This window comes from Motacilla alba, chromosome 1 (assembly GCF_015832195.1).
Source record: "Motacilla alba alba isolate MOTALB_02 chromosome 1, Motacilla_alba_V1.0_pri, whole genome shotgun sequence".
In the NCBI taxonomy this organism is placed as follows: domain Eukaryota; kingdom Metazoa; phylum Chordata; class Aves; order Passeriformes; family Motacillidae; genus Motacilla; species Motacilla alba.
In genome coordinates, this window is record NC_052016.1 from 84,862,300 (window position 1) to 84,880,602 (window position 18,303).

Sequence of the window (18,303 nt, forward strand, 5' to 3'; positions counted from 1 at the left end):
ACTTTGTAAGATTTTTAGTACCAGTAGAGGGGATGAGATGTAAGTTGCAATTATGACATTTGCTATTATTTGCATGATTTTAGACCTGCTATTTTAGTAAAAACATGAAGGCTTTTTATCCTTCTTTGTGTTCTCTGGGTAGCTAGAAGCAGAACCACAGCACTTTGGCCAATAAATCCTTGGCTTGCCTGGGACATGATGTCCAACTTCCTCAGCTTCCCCCACTGTGTAGTCTAAAGGAGTCTCCCACTGGGGCTCACTCAGAAGTTGCTGCTTTTGGTTAGCTTGAATGGACCTGTCAAGTTGTATTGATGATCTGGGAAGAATTAAAGAGGCAGAAGGATGCCAGTGACATGTGTCTTCACTCACCTCTCTCATCCTGCAAAGCCCATGCCCTTCTCCTGGCCAAGACCTTGCTTGATGTTTTAGTGTAGACAGGATGCCTCAAGCTGTTTGGTAGCAACAATTTAAGAAATACTTACAGTCTGAAAAAGCAAAAGCTGATAGTGTTGTCTGCTTAATACCACATCAGGATTATGTCTCTCTCTGGTTTAGTCCCATGGTGTTTTTGTCAAGCATGATTACACATTATGAATAAAAATTAAGTCCAGTACAAGAAGTATATTAGCAGTAATCATTGGTCAATGCCATTGTGGTCTTCTGCAGACAAAAGTTCTCTCCCTAAGGAGATTTATTCTGAGTCTGACAGAGTTGTCTGACTTCTCTAAGTAAATTATGATGAAGAAAGATAATTCATGAAGCTGGTAGCAAGACAATGTTTTGGTGGAGATCACTAAAGTATGTATATATGCTGGCACAGAACTTCACTTGAGGGCTGGTGAGAACATGGATAACCTAAACATTTTATAAATAGGCAGAGATGAAGTATATTTAGTAAGTTTCATATAAGACATCTTGGTCATAATCACTTGTAGCACAATCAAGGGAGAGGTTTGTCCTGCTCGGCTCTGCACTGTTGCAGCCTCATCTTGAATCTTGTATCTCTTATTTGGACAATGCAAAATAAGAAAGATAAAAGCTATTGGAGAATGTCCAGAGGATGGTGAAGGGTCTGGAGAGGAAGCTGTATGAGGAGCAGCTGAGGTCAGTTGATCCATTCAGCCTGGAGGAGACTGAGGGGAGACTTCATTGTAGACTACACCTTCCTCATGAGGGGAAGAGAAGGGGCAGACACTGATCTCTTCTCTGGACAGGGACAGGACTGAGGGAATGGCCTGAAGTTGTGTCAGGGGAGGTTTGGGTTGATATTAGAAAAAGGTTCTTCACCCAGAGGGTGGTTGGGCCCTGGAACAGGCTCCCCAGGGCAGTGGTCACAGCACCAGCCTGACAGAGCTCAAGAAGCGTTTGGAAAATGCTCTCAGGCACAGGATGTTCCTGTGCAGGGCCAGGAGATGGACTCAAATAATCCTTGTAAGTCCCTTCCAACTCAGCATATTCTATGATTGTATGATCCAATTATGTTGTTATGTTGTAAATGAAATTTATTGCTCTCACATAGCCCAGGAATCTCTAAGTTACCTGGGTATTAACATTAAACAAATTATATTTACAAATGTAAATTTAAATGAGATGTATGCTATGTCTAAAGACATAAGAACTAGGGTTTCAGCATTAAGAAAAACCCACAAATTAGATAAAATCAAATCCTTTTCCAGCTACACACATTATCCTCAAGGTTAAATGGATTAAAACTCCTTGTGGAAGAATTCAGCTCAGACTGAAAATGTGGTCAGAAAGGTCTCATTGTGGCTGCCTGATGTTTGACTTTTGATAGCACATCCCCAAAGACTTCTCTTTGACATACCTTGAACAGAGAATGCTTGTTTCCCACGAAGTCTGTTGTTGCTGATAAAGCTCGTTTATATCTAAGTGGTATCTAATACGGCAGTGCTGGATTCTGGCCTTAAGAAAAAAACAGTTGAATGGCTCATTTGCCTTTTTAAACCTGCTGTGCCTAAAGATGTATTTTAGCAATTTTGTCCAAAGCCCAAATCACAGTAACTTATTCTGTACAACATACTGTTTTTAAACAGAGCATAAAAGAAAACATTTTTGCACAGTAAAACAAAGTAGATTCTGTAAAAGTTGTGTTTCAGAGGCTGTGTTTATGCACTTGTGATAGTAAGTGGTGAGGCTGTGTTTATGCACTTGTGATAGTAAGTGGTGATGCTTTCCTTTGATATTTGAGGCCTCTATCTGAGTGACACAGAGCAGATCTCCTAGGAATCTCCTTAGCTTGAACAGTTGGTGTGGCTGAATGAGCAGTGAAGCAGAAGAGTGTACGTTACTGTCTCTGAAGTATTTCGCATTAACTGCAAGCACAGGCAGTTCTGTAAGGTACACACACACACATCAGGAGTGGTGGGAAATCAGGTGAAAGTTGAATGTTCCACCTTCAACATAGGTAAAGTATGTAAAAGTAAAAGGGAAAGTAAAATCTTGTTCACAGTCAGGAGGAAGCTCTCTGGATATAAATGAGAGGCTTTTGCCTGGCTCAGAACATGTGCTGTTAAAAGACACCTTGTACACTTAGAAATCCCGCTGGCCTTTCTTCCCTCTTCACCTCCTCCTGCCCCAGAGATATGAGCACAAATCCCTTCTTTCCCTGGTTTGCCACAAATTTATAAGCAGATCTGTGCCCTGGCTGTGCTGCTTTGCTGTTTGTTGCTGGGTTGAGCATGCAGGTCAGTCGTGGAAGGTTTGGATTTTGAAGTGGCTGGAGGTGAAGTCACGGTTTCCGCAGTGCACACCGGCACCACTTCACTTGTGCTCCCCCCAATGATGGCTGCGGCTATGTGTTTTTTGCTCACATAACCATTCATCAGACTCCTACAGTCCAGAGGCAGTTCCACCTTCCAGAGACCTGAGATGACCCATGGATGGAATTTTTAGAGCGTCGGCTGTGTGAGGAGACACTGCAAGTTGCAGGCAGGCTACAAAGGAAGAGTGGAAAAGCTCATGAGGATCTTTCTGAAAACTGTGTAGTTATATTAAAAAGGGAGGTAGTTAATTTTTTATCTTTCCTTGAAATTGTGCCTTGACTACATCATTATGAGGTGCCTCTGAAATCTACTGGTAGAAGCAGCCATTATTGTAACTCTTACCATACCAATTCCCCTAACTCCTATGTCCACTCTAGTTTGTGTCCCAAACTAAAGGTAGCACTTTTCAGTGATGCACAAAACAGAGCTTGTTGTCTTCTCCTTGCAGATACCCTAAGAGTACTGACAGTTCTCACTTCTTCTCCTGTGCTTTTGCATGTTTAAAAGACAGCTCTGACTCCAAGTATATTCAGTTTTAAGGTCTCTCAAGGCTTCTTAGGGAAATGTTGAACACATTTCCTGTACATCCATCAGGTTGGTGACAGGTCTTGCGTAACCAAACAAGAAACTCTTGTGTATTGGGGATTTGACTGGCTAAAAACTACTCAAAAGTTCTGCCTTTCAGATACTTAAGGAAGGGATTGCTTTTGAGACTTGTTTTGCCCTTGTAAGTTTTGCTTCCATGAAAATGTGTTGTTGATATGCATTTTGCTCATTAGGAATGAACTCAGATCATCTCTCTCTGTCAGTTTTGCACGTAAATACAAGATTACTCCATGTCCAATCTGGAACAGTTGCAGAATGCAGCCAAGCTTTTCTTTAGACAGTCCACATCAGTTTTGGAAGACAGGCTGGTACCAAATGGGTCCTAGAGAAACTCTTAATTTAAATTGCACGCAAGGTTGTCTTCCTTACCCTGTCTTGCACTTTGGCTGTCAGGGCACTGTATCCAGCTGGAGCAAGGCCTAGCTGAGACAAAGATTTAGGGTGTAAAATTATTACATTAGGGCTTAGCAACAGCCACAGCCTGAAGGCTTCATCTAGGAGTGTCCTTTTTGGAAACTTCTGTATCCAGTTGTTAAAATGTGCTTTCCTGCCTCTGATAAAGTAAAATATGTACAGTCCTGGATGGTGTGAGCTCTTTCTGAGATTAATAGTAACATTGAGACTTTGGATTTAGGATTTAATATTTTGCCTGAACACCTCTTATTTTTTGTTGGGGTTTGTTGTGAAGTTTTTTTCCAGGTCTTGGACTTGCATTTAAATGAAATTATTTTCTTCAAAGGATTTTAGTACAATCATGGTTGAACTAAAATCTGTCCAAATAGAAATAATAAATAGCTGCTTTGCATCTCAATCTGATTTTATAGTAAAAACTCACATATTCTCATAACACTTCATATTCTCATGTTTCCAGTCTGTATATAAAGGTTCTGGTTTTACATTTGACGACTTAAGAATTGCCTACTCCTTCATTCTAGCAAAGTGTTTGCTTATGTGTAAAAAAAATGAGGAAAAATGAGCAGGCAAAGAAAACAAAACAGAGAAGCAAGCACTTCTTAACGTTTAAAAAAAAACTTGAGAAGGTGGTTAAATGATTTTTGCCTTGAAACAGAGAGAGGAGTGGTAAAAGTGGGAGGCAAGGGGTGAGGGGTGTCACAGAGTTTGGGTTTTCCATCCCAATTATGCGCTGGCTGTTACGCTGCTGAATTACACTGAAAGCACTGAATGGTGCCATTATATTCCTTTTCAAAAGTTGTGGGCTATGAAATTCAATCTGAGGTATTTTTAATGAGTGTTCTGAGCCTCAGTTGCAGCTCTTCCCCAGAAACAACGAGCACAGTGTGCCATTAAATAGTGCCAGGGCCGGGGGTTAAACTCATTCAGTTTTTTGCTTGCAGGGAGAGAAAGTAATATCAACATTTATGTGACAGGTATGTGCTTGGTTCCAGAGTTCAGCTTTAGTAAAACAGCTTTCCATAAAGAAAACGTTCTGAAAAATGAGGTTCTATCAGCTTCACATCAAACTCCCATCTAGTTTCTGAAAACAAGTCTTGTGGTGTGTTTTCTAAAGCCAGTGCCCACAGTGCACATGCTGGGCTTGTTTTGTGGGCATCCTTGTGCTGCAGAATGCTGGCAGGCACATCCCTATGGGCAGAGCCTCGTGGTGGAGGTGCAGCTCATGCCAGATGGAGACATCTGCCCAGTTTCACTCTTGGCTTTCAATTAAACATAGATAATTCAGAGGTAGTCTTTGTTAGAGAGATGCCTGCTGGCCTCCCTGTGTCTCCACTAAAGGTTTTGGTGTCATAGCTGGAATGGCTTTGGTGTGACTCCCTCCCTTATTGCCCCTCTGAACTAGACACAGGTTTCAGTGAAGAATTTTTAGCATGCACCTGGTTACAAAAAAGCCGTGTAGCACAAAAGTATTGTTGCCTTCCAACTTTCTTGTGTGCTGATTTGCAAAGTTGTGTGTTTCAGATCATGAGGAAAGCACTGTTTAATGCATCTGCCCTGCAACTCACACCAAGATCATAAATTTGTGATAGTCTGGCTCTGGTTTTTGCAAGTCATCACCATGCAGTGTCAAGGCTCTGAGGCTGGAATACATCACGTGGATGTTACTGCTCAGAAAGGAAAATAGTCGCTTCCAGCAGTGGATGGTTGCCTTGCTAAGGGGATGAAGAACAGCCACAAACCACTTTTAGTTTTGCTAGTAAAATTAGGCAGAGATGACTCAGCATTTACAGGAGCTAATTTAGGAAATAAGATGACATTTTTTTAGTAAGTTTTCTCATTGTTCTTTTAATGCCTCATTTTTCTTGTCCACACTGTACATTTTAATGATGTTCAAGGAAAGTAATTTTAGTAACGGTGGTGCTGCCAAGAGTTTCCCACTGGAAGTCTAAGAATTTAATTGTTGGTGTGTGAAATTTTGCAGCCTTAAACAGTTATTTAAAAGACTTGCTCTGCCACTGCTGATTTCCCACAAATGTTTCACACCTATCTCAAGGAAGTTATGCCTGTACTACAAGAAACAAGGTTTGGTTTTTTCCAGGAGGACTAATTAGCTTCTGCAGAGACGTGGTTTTGGGTTTAGGGGTTTTTGGCATTACTGAGATCAGCATTCACATTTCATGGGAAGGAGCTTGTTGTCTCCATTGGGACAATTTCTTAGAGGATTTTTAGGCAGATAACAATGAAGTTTTCCAGTTGAATCCATGAAAGCAGATGTGATCAGAGCACCACTTTTAAATTGATAAAGTGAGTTTTAGTTGCATATGTGTGAAGTGTAGGATCTTGTAAAATCAGCACAGAGAGTACAGAATACAAGATCAGTTCTACTTTCTAACTGAGAGTTAGATGCCAGCTAGTTAAAATGCTGTAAACAGAGCCAGAGGAACCAGTGAACCAGGAAACTAATCATTAAGTATTTTGTTAATACTTTTCACCATGAGTAACATTTTGTAATAAACAGATGTGTCCTTAGACTACTGCAGCCAAAAGCTGAATATTTTTGGTTTATATGGTTTGTGGTGTTTAGCTAGTGAGTTTCAGTTTTTCTTTGGCATTGATGAAAGAGGGATAAATGTGTGAAACAAATTCTGTAGAATTTTGTCCCTACAGCTACCTGAGGAGGAAGTTCTCCAGGCTCCAAGAATCTGCCCCTTTCTTCCTTTTTCTTTTTCACAAACTGCTCCACTACCTTTGTGGTGGTTGCTGCTGGTTGTGCAGTAACAAACGTCTTGTCCACTAGAAATTTGAATAATTGAAAGATGGCAAATAAAATCAGTAATAATATCAGTTTGCATTTGTAAGAACTGCAAAGAAATCAAATTATTGGAGAATTACACCTGGAGATGACACTTTGGTTTGTGATGTTAAAAGCTCAATCCTGAAGGTGCCCAGCCCATCTCTCCTCCAGTTTTGTGTCCTCTCATGCACATTGAAATGGCATATATAATAAATACAGTGTGGGTGGTGTTTGCCCATTAAGGTGCAAAGCTGCAATTTTATGAGCCAAGTGAAAATAGACCAAGCAGAAGCTCCAATTCCATAGCTTTACTGTACTGTAATTATGGAGATGTGCAGTTACCTGAGGATTTACTGTAGCTGAGTTTTGTATTAGTCTGACTCTGCTATAAGAGAAAGCTTAACCAAGCAGTACTGAAAATAGCCTCATCATAAAACTTTTCATTAGCTTTGCTGGATAATATTTTTCTTTTTTCTTCCACAGCATTTAACTATTAAAGTGGATTATTTAGTATTTACTGTTCACCTAAATTTTACTGTTGGCTATCTCTACTGAATTTGATTTTTGGGCATTGGAAGAGAGTTTGAGGTGCAAGAACAGTCCTTCTGCTTCTGCCTATTTTAGAAAATATTTTGACATAAACGAGTTTGTCATGGTTAGAAATCCAAGACCATGGTTACAATAACAAATCCATATTTCAAATATAGAAAATGGCAGTTTTCTTTTGGAGACCATGCCAGAAATTCAAGCAAATGAGAGGGTTATTAAACCCCTTCTCTTTGTACTCTTTGCCTCACTAATTGTTTACTATGTTGATTTTTGGTTAGCGAAGAAATTCCTAAAATAGTTGTTGTTGAAGTTTATCACAGCTGATAGGTGGGGGAGGGGGAAGTTTAACTTTGCATTTTTTTAAGGGCGGTAAAACATACCTGAAGTAAAAACTACCATATCTTAAAATCGTGCTGTTTAAAAAAAGGTGCCATCACCACCAAAACTGACCGAAGGGTAAAAGTGTACATCAGAGACTGAGGAATGCAGCCACTGGCATTAAGGCAGTACAGCTTATGTGGTGAGTGTAAAAGCAGTTCACTAAAATCTTGAAAGAAAAGAACCCTAAATAGTCTCATTGTACACACACAGCAGATGATCAATCGCCCGTTTTTACGGCAGCATAAGAGACTTATTCTGTTGCTGCTTCTGGCCTCAGACCGCCCTTTGATGGTATGTGCACAGTCTGTGCAAAAGCATGTGGGATACGTGCCAGCAGTGGAGCCCTCAACTACATTCAAATGGAAAATATCTTAAAAGGAACGAGGTGCCTTTAGGTTATCATAAAAATCTGCCTCTTCTGCAGCCTCTTTTCAAATGGGATGCATACCTGGTGAAGGAGGTCCATCCACTGCTTAGAAGCAGTGGTGGGAGTGTGTGGCTGCTCTGTTCAAAGGTGTCACTCCGCTGCCACTCTTCAGCCTGGTATGTAGGAGTGATGAATCACACATTCTTCCAACGCTCCTCAACTACCCAGGCTCAGCTGAACAGCCAGGTAAAAACTAGTAAGCCCAGGTGTAAGAGCTGTCTTGGCGGTCTAATGCTATTTTTGCAGTCATCTAATCCTTCCTTATAGGATTAACACCTACGCTTTGAAAGGGAGGAGAGGAGAAGAAGGGCAGAGGGTCTCCAAGTGTCTTGGCAGTATTAGGTTCAGAGCAACAACACTCAGACCAGTGATTCTTGCCTTTAATCCCATCTTTGAGGAAATAGGCTTTTGCTAAATATGAATTATGTATTTCATTTTATGCCAGTAAGGAGAACTGTTTAAAATATGAAATTTGTCTTCAGATGCTGACAGCATTGTTCTTCTGTGAGTAGTTTTCGAGCCTTCTTTGAAGTATAAATTTCTGACAGAGTTATTTGTTTAAGAACCTTGTGCTCAGTCTCATCTGTGAGGTTATTTTTATACTATTTGCTTATCACGAACAGTTCTTGGTTAGTTTTCTTTCACTTCAAAACTGTAGATACATACATAATTTTTAACAGTTTCAAATAACTGAGAAGAAGGTGGGGTTGTTGTTTTTAGTAGTGATTACAACTGTGTATGACTTCAGAAATAGTAATGAAGTTACTGAATGAAATTTTCACAATCATTTCAATGCAGTTGTTAAATTGGAGTATAAAAATAAGTTGGCAATCTGATTTGGCTGATCTGATAAAAGGCTGATCAGTAGAAGGGATTTTTTGGTCATTAACCCTGAAAGACCAAATACATTTTAAACCTTGCGCTTAACCTTTGTGCCATAGTATTTAAGTATTTCTAAAATATTTAGCATGACCAAATTTCACATTTCATTGTAGACCATTTGAGTGCCCAGAACGTGATAGGAAGAGGGTGTCAGTGGAAGAAACCCCTGCCTTTATGTGGTGGCAGGTGTGAATAATGAATGTACCCTTTTCTTTAAGATGAACATAAAGGAATTATTTTCTCTCCTATGAGCAAAAGCAAGTAGAAGCAAGTGTAATTAAAACCCAAAACAACCCAAACTTCTTTCTGACCCATTCGCAGCAGTTTTGAAGAAGAGAAGGAGAACAGAGTAGTCTGTGTTTCCACAAGAAACTATTTCTTACTTCAACCAAAAATCACTTATATTTTTCAATCAAAGATCTTGTTCAAGCTGGGATCGGAGAGTATTTCGCTGAACAGATAAAAAATGGTAAAACCTCTATTTGACCATAAACATATATACTTATTTTTCGGTACATAATTAGTGAAATAATTGCTGAATTAACTGTGGGAGGTGGTGTAATGTGTCCAAACCTGCTTCTTTTAAAGCTTTGGATATCTTGTATCATGGCTATCAGATTATAGCCATGTACTTTCTGGGATTTTTTTAAAAACAAAATGTATTGCAGTCTGTGTCAAAGAATGGTCTAAACAAGTATGTAGAGGGATATTTTTTTGAAAGGATTGGTGTTTGCTAGAGGAGGAAAGAATTGTTGAACCTATTAAAACATTCACCATTGGAAGATCATAAGCAATATACTGTTTTGGATTTTGGTGGGAGTAGAGTGAGGCTGAACTGAGTAGAACTGAGATAATGAGAAGACAGCAAAGTATTGAATATATAATGCATAAAGCAGGCTAGTTTGACTGGGTACCTTCATAGCTTGCAGCTAAATGTGATGATGCACATTATTCATAATTTAGAACTTGACGTTCCCTGAAAATGTAAAGCTACTTTTAAAATGTGATTTCACAGAGGTAAATGAAAGACCGGCTCAAAATGCATTAAGGAATAAGAATGTGTAGCTGGAAGTCAGTGAGCTTCTTTTAATTCTAATAAATTTCTAGTATTATTTTGGTGTAAGTAAATACTACATCAAGAGAAAAATAGTAATTCTCTGGTATATCAGTCTGGCTGGGGCTCACCTCATCTCAGATGGTTCAAATCGATGTCAGGGCTCCTTGTTGTCAGAGTAAAAAATATGCCTGCATTGCTCAGGAGAAGTTCCCTGCCAGTGTGCTCAGATGGCTCCTTTAGGGTGGGAAGAGTTGCTCCCTGGAGCTGCAGTATTTTTTCATTGTTTGTACAGGAATCTGGCTGTCAATAGAAACAGGAGCAGGGGACTGCCGCCTGCTGCAGGTGCTTCCCAGCTCCTGGGATTGCATGTGACACTCCCCCAGCTGAATTCCATCAGGATACCATGCCCTCCTGGTTCCTTTCCCTTGCTGCCTCACAGGGTGGTGGTGCTTGTGGCAGTAGTCTTGATGCCAGCCTTCATTGCTTCCATGCTTGGAAGCATGGAACAGACTGATGCTGGCATGGAGCAGGGAAAGCAGCCGAGCTCTGGCTTATGCAGATGCTGCCATGGGGCTGTGGAACAAAAGCAGTGAAGCTTGCCTAGAGCTTGCTGTCTGAGACATGGCAGCAGGACCATGCTTCATGGCTGGAAAATGCCTTCCAGGTTCTGTGGAAAACTTGTGTTTTCTCTTAGGCCTTGTAACCACGCTGAAGTCAGGCACAACTGTTGACTTCAGATGATGTCATTGGTGTGGCGCACTCATTCCTGAATGCTCCCTCTGTCAGCTCGTGTTTACTGTGCCCTGAATGACTCCTGGTTTGCTTCCATACCCAGTGGACTGAGCTTTTAATTTATTGTGTTTAAATTTTTTAGTAGGGATGTCATGGAACTACACTGAATCAAGATCTCTCAGAAACCTTGTGCTTTCCTGCTTTAGTGGATGTTGTACTTTTCCTTCTGGTCCTGCAAGACTAGAGTTTCATTAAGCTCTAAATCTCAGCAGATTTTATATGCACAGCATTTCCTTTGAGGGAACTGTCAGATTTTGTTTTGAGATACACTGATCAACGATAAGACGAGTTTAGAATAATAATATTTACAAATACTAGAGTAAGAAGCATTTGATTTTATTGAGGCATACTCCAGAGAAAATGCCAAGTGACATAAATACTGCAAGACTGCTGTTCCATCGTGTAAATGCCTATAAGAAAAAAACTGTCGTGGAAGCACTCAGCAGGTTTTGATCAGAGGCTTTTACTCATGGTCTGAGATCAGACAGCCGTGCTCTTCTCAACTAACCTTGAGCGGTGTGGTAGTGCAGGTGGGTTCTCTGCCTTTTTTCCTGTTGGTCAAAAATCTCCGCTCAGAGACACTTTTCCTTCCTGTGAGGAAAGATGAAGTTTGATCTTTGTTAGACAGAAGTCCATCAAATACTTTAGCTAGGCATATGCACATGCTCCCTTGCATGTTACGGGTGCTCTGGTTGTGTTCGAGTAGGAAGGCTTCTTGCTGTGAGGATGACTGATAAACTCATTCTTCCTCTCTCTAGCAGCCCCAGCCAAACTGTGAAGACCTGAGACTATTCTGGAAGCAGGAGTAATGTACTTCTAAATTATTTGTAGGTGTGTTTTCAGAGCAGTAAATAGTATCATTCTTACATTCAGTCTAATGTATTTAATATTCTTGTGTTGCATCCAGTGAAGTGCCCTTAGCAGGAAGCTCTTTCATTGAGAGGGTGTGTGTGCGTTTGTGCCTATGTACAGTGATAGGTGGAGTGGAAAGTGTGGGAAGCTTTCTGTTAGAACTGACATGCAAGGCACAATGGTCAGTGCAGGCTGGGTGGTGAACACTGGGAATGCTTTTGGTGTAATGAAGCTGGAGAAGATGAAGTGAGTGTATTCAACTATACTTGCACTTGAGACTTTGGATGCCATTGTGTCAGATCAAAAGTGCTCTATCTATAAAAACAAAGGTCTTTTTTTTCCCTTTCTTCTTTAAATCCTCTTGGCATTTTACTCTGAATTACTTCAGTTACTGCAAGGTTATGGTGAATGCTTAAAAAAATTAGTACTTTTATCCGTGATTGTTCTTTATGTTTTTTTGGACAGTATTCATGAGGCTAATGTTTGCTACAACCAGTATTAACAAACAGTTAATAGCTTGAGTGAATATTGCTTCCTGGTGGCTCAGGTCTCTCAGAAGCGCTGGGAATATGTTGGGTAAAAACCTGTTCAGCAAGTTTTTGGAGAAGTGAGCTTGGCTCTTCCCTTCGGACTTTCAAAACCAGCCAGCATTGAAGGGTTCAGTCATTGGTCCTGCATGACCAGGGTGACAGTGCTGCTCTGGTGGCACATACATCCTAGCAAATGTGCTTTCCCTAGAAAAACCTCATCTCTTTAATTGCTCTGGTGTAAGCCTGGCTACTGCTTATGTACTTTTCACAGTTCATATTAGACAATGTTAGGTAAATTACCTTTGGAAAGATGCTTTTTTCCCACCTAGGGTATTACTCTAGGTGGAAATAGCCTGTATTTATTTTTTGGTATCCCAGTGAAACAGAGACCAGACTGCATTATGATGCTTTGGGAGGGGGTGGGATTGAGCAGCTGCCCACTCTCAAGTAGGCTGTTGGTCTGGGCAGTGCCTGGAGATGCCAAGCTCTGAGCTGGCCTGCCCACCTGTAATGATTGTCTTTACTTCACTTGGTTACTACTGTTTCGTTCTACTCTATTATTTACTGGGCTGAAAGGGAGGGGACCAGTCTATAGGTAAAGTGCAAGTCCAGGATGTGATTGTTCTCTTGTAACACCAGGGTTTGTGCAGTTTAATGGGTTATTATTTGTTCTGAAGTGAGTGTAGACCTGTGTTTCAGTGCCTCTTGAGTTAAAATAGGTGCATTTGTCCAAGGAACAAAAATATTTGATTTCAGTGATTGGCCTTTTTATACAGAGACATGTTTTTGCAGAAGACTTGCTGGTGAACTGTAATTTGTAGTATTTTCTGCAGGTGTGGATTTAATGGATGGGCTGATGAAAAGAATCCTTATAATCAGCAGAACAGTGGCTCTGGGAGCTAATATTGGGCTAGAACATCTGGTCTTTACAGAGAGAAGGCTTTCAGTGTATTTGACTCCTCCAAATTACTTGCCAGCTCTGCCAGGGTAGCACAGACAAGCCTGGAGCAGCCTCAGTGCCTCCCAGCAGGCAGCTTGGGATAAGCACATACGAAGTCAGACCCCAGGGCTTGAGCCTGTTGCATATCAAGCAGCATCCAGCAAACCCCAGTCCTTGGTGTTTTGTATGACAGGTGAACATCCTGGTTTCACTGTGTTGTATGCAGATGTACACACACCACCTGACATCACTTGAAGGGCTGTGGGATAAAATAAAAATTCACAGCAGGGATTAGCCTTGGTAGGCATAAGAAAACTATATATTCCAAGTCCCCCTCTTCTATTTCACAGTACTTTTCCCTCAAAAAAATAAAAATGCACTAAAGATGGATTCGGAGCTGCCATCTGTGGATGGATGGATATAGTCTTTAGCTTTAAAACTAGTGTAATTATTGTCAACTGCCCTTGGGTATGGTTGTAGTATCCACTGATTTTGTAAACAGTTTTGGCAGTGTTGTTTGCCGAATAATTTCTTAGCATAATAATTTTTCTGCCACTAATTAAAAGCTTCTTTGTAACCCTAGGCTTTGTTTTCTTCTTACAGCAAAGAGCTCCAGGGAAAGTTTTGCACGATGCTGTTTGCAACCACCTCAACCTTGTTGAAGGCGACTATTTTGGCCTTGAATTTCCAGATCATAAAAAGATGATGGTATGTAAAAGGATCATTTTCAGCTGGTTTTCATCTGCATGCACACTATTTTTTCTCCTTCTCCTCCTTACTTGTAAGATACATTTAATCCTCAGTCTTCAAAAGGGAAAGGACTTCTAAAAAGAATTGTTCTTGCCTAGTGGAGTTGAAGAAAAGTTTTTAAAACCTAATTATTCCTGTCAGATTTCATCTGCATTGAAAGTAATGGCTAATTCAGGCACAAGTTGGGAAAGTGTTTTGTTTTTTGAAGTTGCTGTGCAGAAGCCAAAGGCTGGACTGTTACAGAGCCTCGACTCTTGATTGTATAGTCCTGCTTGATTTGGAGTGCAGAAATAAACTTTCTCTGCTGATAGAAAAGTTGCAATGATTGTGACAGAGTTCATGAAAAACCTTATGGAGAAAGAAAAGAGATAGATAAAATACTACAAGGTTAATAAAAAGGAGAGCAAATCCAAGAACCCCCCCAAAAATTGATGGGAGTGCTTTCTGGGGAGCTGTGTGGCATAGGCAGGTGTCCTGGTCGTGAAACTCAGGAATCTGAGATCAGTTGCTGGCAACATTTAGGCATTGCACTGCCCATATCATGTACCAGAGAAAGCCAGAGGCTGATGACTTCTTAGTCTTTAATGAGTTTCTTTTTGAAGTTTGTTTTATTTTAGACTTATCATTTTAGACTAGCTGTGTGCTAGTTACCTGGATTGCTTTGCTGGTACATTCTAATGTCCATTGGATTTCATGCCTGTTAGGTGAATTTTGCACCAGTAGCCTGGATGACCTAAAAGAGATGATTTTGGGCTGTTGATAAAAAAACCAAACATCTGTGTTCTTTCCATCTAGCTAAAATATGCATAAGAAACAATATTTCTTGATGAAATGAACAGAAGGAACCTTGTCTGTCATGCCTTAGTGCAGGCACAGACATTAGACAATAGACATTAAATCAGAATGCTAGTGGTCATAGTGTTCTAGGCTAACTGTAATTGAACAGGATTCTTTTTTAAATGGATATCAGTCTTTAGAAGGGCTCTGCTTCACAGTGTGCTGCTGGAATTACATAAAACACAGTTCACTGGAAGGGTTAGCATTCTGCCAGATACCCTTGGCTAATGCTTGAGGTAACCTGAGAGCTTAATGTAACTGTTCTCAACAGTGCAACTGTGCAGTACCACTGCAGCAGAGGGTCCATGTAGCTGTGTTAGCAATGGCATTCTGGCATTATTGATGTATGTATGGAAAACTGAAACAAATCCCAACATCTTTTGTATATACAGTTGCCTTTTAGTTTTCTAGAAAATAGAGACGGTCATTTGATCAGCCTTCTCTACTTCACAGGTCATTAAGTTTTAAATAGATGACTGTCTGCATTTTGCTCAGAGACCTGAAGTAAACTAACAGTTTTCAGTCTTGTGAAAACAAAGTGGTTTATTTGCTTGAGGCAGAACACAGGAGAGATTGAGGTGCTGCTGTTGCTGCTGCTGCTGCCTGAGGCCCTCACGGTGGCAGGAATTGACTGGCTAGAAATATGTCCAGGCAATCACAGTGAGGAATGCAGGGCTCTGAGGAAGAGGAAGGTGGACAAAACCCCTGAAGCACAGTGCCAGTTTGACCTGAAGGAAAATGCTTCCATGCATTGAGCATGGTAACTCAGCTGGCCCCTACTCTTGCAAAGGGAAGTACTAGCCAAGTATCTGAGAGCCCCAGTCCATGTTCTTGCTGGTTGGTCCAGTCTTTGCTTCTAAAAAATGGGGGAGCTCCACAAACCTTGCCCATATCTAGTCACCTGTGCCCCAAGAATGGTGAAATTCAGTGGAATTAATGCCTTCAACCACCCGAAAGCAACTCACAGAAACTCTGAAGCAGAAGATTTGATTATGAATTGTTGTTTCAATGTGGAGCAGCGCTCTGAGAGTATTATTTACACTTAACTTACTGTAACCAGTTTATATGATTCAATTGAGGTGACTTTTCCCATGGGATTAAAAAATTTCTGAGTTTCATAAAGGCCATAATGTAGAACTCAAGCATTGTGCAAGTAAAAAAACCCTGCAGTTAATGGTATGTCTGAGAAATAAACCACACATGCATATTTTATATTCATATAATCTGAAGAGAATGAGTTGCTTTTCCAGTGTAGAGTGAAATGTAAAAGGAAAAATAAATATTTAGAGCATGTTTGTTTGGATGTAATCATATGTATGTGAAGTCATATATTCACAATTTGGCTGTGTTTATTTCAACATGCAAGGCTCCAGATCTCATATCTGACATATTGACAGTGGTATGTCAAGTTGCCTGGGAGCTGTGTACATTCAAGCATGCCATGCTTGCAGCAGACAAGATCTGCATGGGAGATGATTGTGGAGGGTCTGAGTGCTCCACTTCCTGCTGGGACAAGGAGAAAAACGAGGCACTGTCGCCAAGCCTGGGGTTTCACAGACTTTCATCACACTTGATGTCTGCCCCAATTCTCCAGCTGCTGAAATCTGGTCACCATTGTGGAATGCCAGCCTTTGTTTAACAAATAAATAATCTAGCCTTGTAGTTCTGGGGAAAATGAAAAACATTCATCTTAATTAAGTCCTCGCATTAGTTTTCCTTTCCAGTTTATAAACCAGTCTCAGATTGATGGTGTTTAGGTACAGTGTGGGAGCTGCATGATGCAGAAGTTTTGATTGCTTGTGTTTTGGTGACATTGTGGTGACATTGTTGTTTTGCTCCACCTTTTTCACTACATGCATTCAATACATAGATTTGCAGTATCCAGCAGTCTGTTCAAGGATGTTATGACTTGCTTGTAGGATGGTGGGGAAAGGAGAGAAAGGAATGGTGCACTTGCATGCTCATGCTGTACCATAAACCACCTCTGTGGAGAAGAGAGGGGTTTTTTTGTGGTTTTTTGGGGGGTTTTTTTGGGGGGGTTTTTTGTGGGTTTGTTTGTTTGTTTCAGGGTTTTTTGTGGTTGGTTTGTTTGTTTGTTTTTGGCATCCAGTAAAATACATTATTCTCCTAATCTTGTAAATTGGCAATTTCATATTCAAGGTGTCTTTTCCCCCTCTCATTAAACTTGCCAAAGTCCCTGACCTTTGTTGCAGATTATGTACATGCAGACTTTCTGAAACAAAACAGTTTTAAGTTATTCAAGTGTCAAAGTGTGTCAAGACCAGTTAAACATCTGCTAAAAACTGTATTGCTGTTCTTGGATAACCAAGTTTCTTTAACCTCTGAAACAAAAGAAAAAGACTTTCCTAGACTGAGAAACATAAGAAGAATTCCATTGAGTAACATTAGTGCGTGGGAAAGGGCTGGGCTGTGAGGTCTCTGCTAATTGGAATCCCTCATATTAGTAATGATAAAAATGGCACATGGCATTGGAGCAGTTACAGCAGTGGTGTAGTTACAGATACAGGCCTGCTCCTGTCTGGCTTCTCAGGTGATTTTGGGAAATGGATATTTTGAGTATGTTTCAGTCTCTGCATAATCTAAAATTACTAAAGGTCAGATAAGTAATAATTCTAATGCATAATCTTTTTCTAGAGGAAGACTCAATTAATTTGGTTTTTAATGGCTTTAACCTTTGTGATGGTTGTAGGGTGTTCTTCCACAAGTTCCAGATGTCTTCAAGGGAGGCCATGGGCAATTTAGTGAGATAACAAAATATAAATCATGGGCATGGGTAGTTACCAGCTGAGGACTATGAGCTGTCTCCAGGCCCTGTGAATCATCTGGCTTTTACCTTCTGCATGATTGTCCCTTGGCTTTCTGTAACATTTTGCCCCAACCTTTCTGACTTGAGAATGCAGGATGGGGGGGATAGGCTCTCAAAACTGTATTTCCACTCACTGCTTCACTTTTGGAAGCTGAAGGGAAGACCCACACACTGTCCTGGAAAATGGGTTGTCAAGTGGACTACACACAGAAGTTACACTGTCCCCTGTTAAGAATGCCTGGGTCTGAATTTCCCCGGTTTATAGAAAAGAGAAAATGTTCCATAGCTCAAAAGTAAGCTTTCTTCCACCCATGCCTTGTCCTGTTGTCTGCTTCACACCTGTGATCTGAGAGGACATTCCTCCTGCAGGTGGGGGGAGGGAGGCTCCTTCATCTCCATGGAGCCCAGCAACAGAGCTCCACATTTATGGCCAGACTTCATACTGGGATTCCTGTTGGGTCCCCCATACCAGTAGTCTGCTGCCATCTCATTTCTCCATTTGTCCAGCATTGCTAGCCTCAAAGGCAAGCACCAGCTCCATTCACTTCTCTTTCTCAAGATCATTCAGGGTTTGTAACTCAATGAAAATATAGGACTGTCTTTTCCTAAGCTCCTCATTTCAGTTGTTCTTTCCACAAAATTATTGGCTCCTGACCACATATTCTGGGATTGTTGGTGTCTGGGACGAGTGAGGGGGAGATTTCCTGACTGTTTCCCAGCTCTCTGAATCTCTACTGCTTTGAAAGCTGTGCCCATTCACAGTGCTGTTTCCTGAGCATCTCCTAGAATTTTGGAGTAAAAACCTACCATGTATAATTAAGGAAAGCATAATGACCACACTGCAAAGAATAGATAGGTGACTGATAATCTGATAATCTGATT

General features: G+C 40.7%; 1 protein-coding gene across 6 annotated transcripts in view; it reads left to right on the top strand.

Annotated features, from left to right (window-relative positions):
* The window catches only part of FARP1 (FERM, ARH/RhoGEF and pleckstrin domain protein 1), a 207,128-nt gene that overhangs the window by 119,581 nt on the left and 69,244 nt on the right, over window positions 1-18,303 (top strand). For all 6 annotated transcript variants that reach the window (XM_038137943.1, XM_038137980.1, XM_038137951.1 and 3 more), the window contains one exon: window positions 13,611-13,715. In XM_038137943.1, coding sequence (XP_037993871.1) covers window positions 13,611-13,715 — 105 coding nt within the window. The remainder of the gene's footprint in view (window positions 1-13,610; window positions 13,716-18,303) is intronic.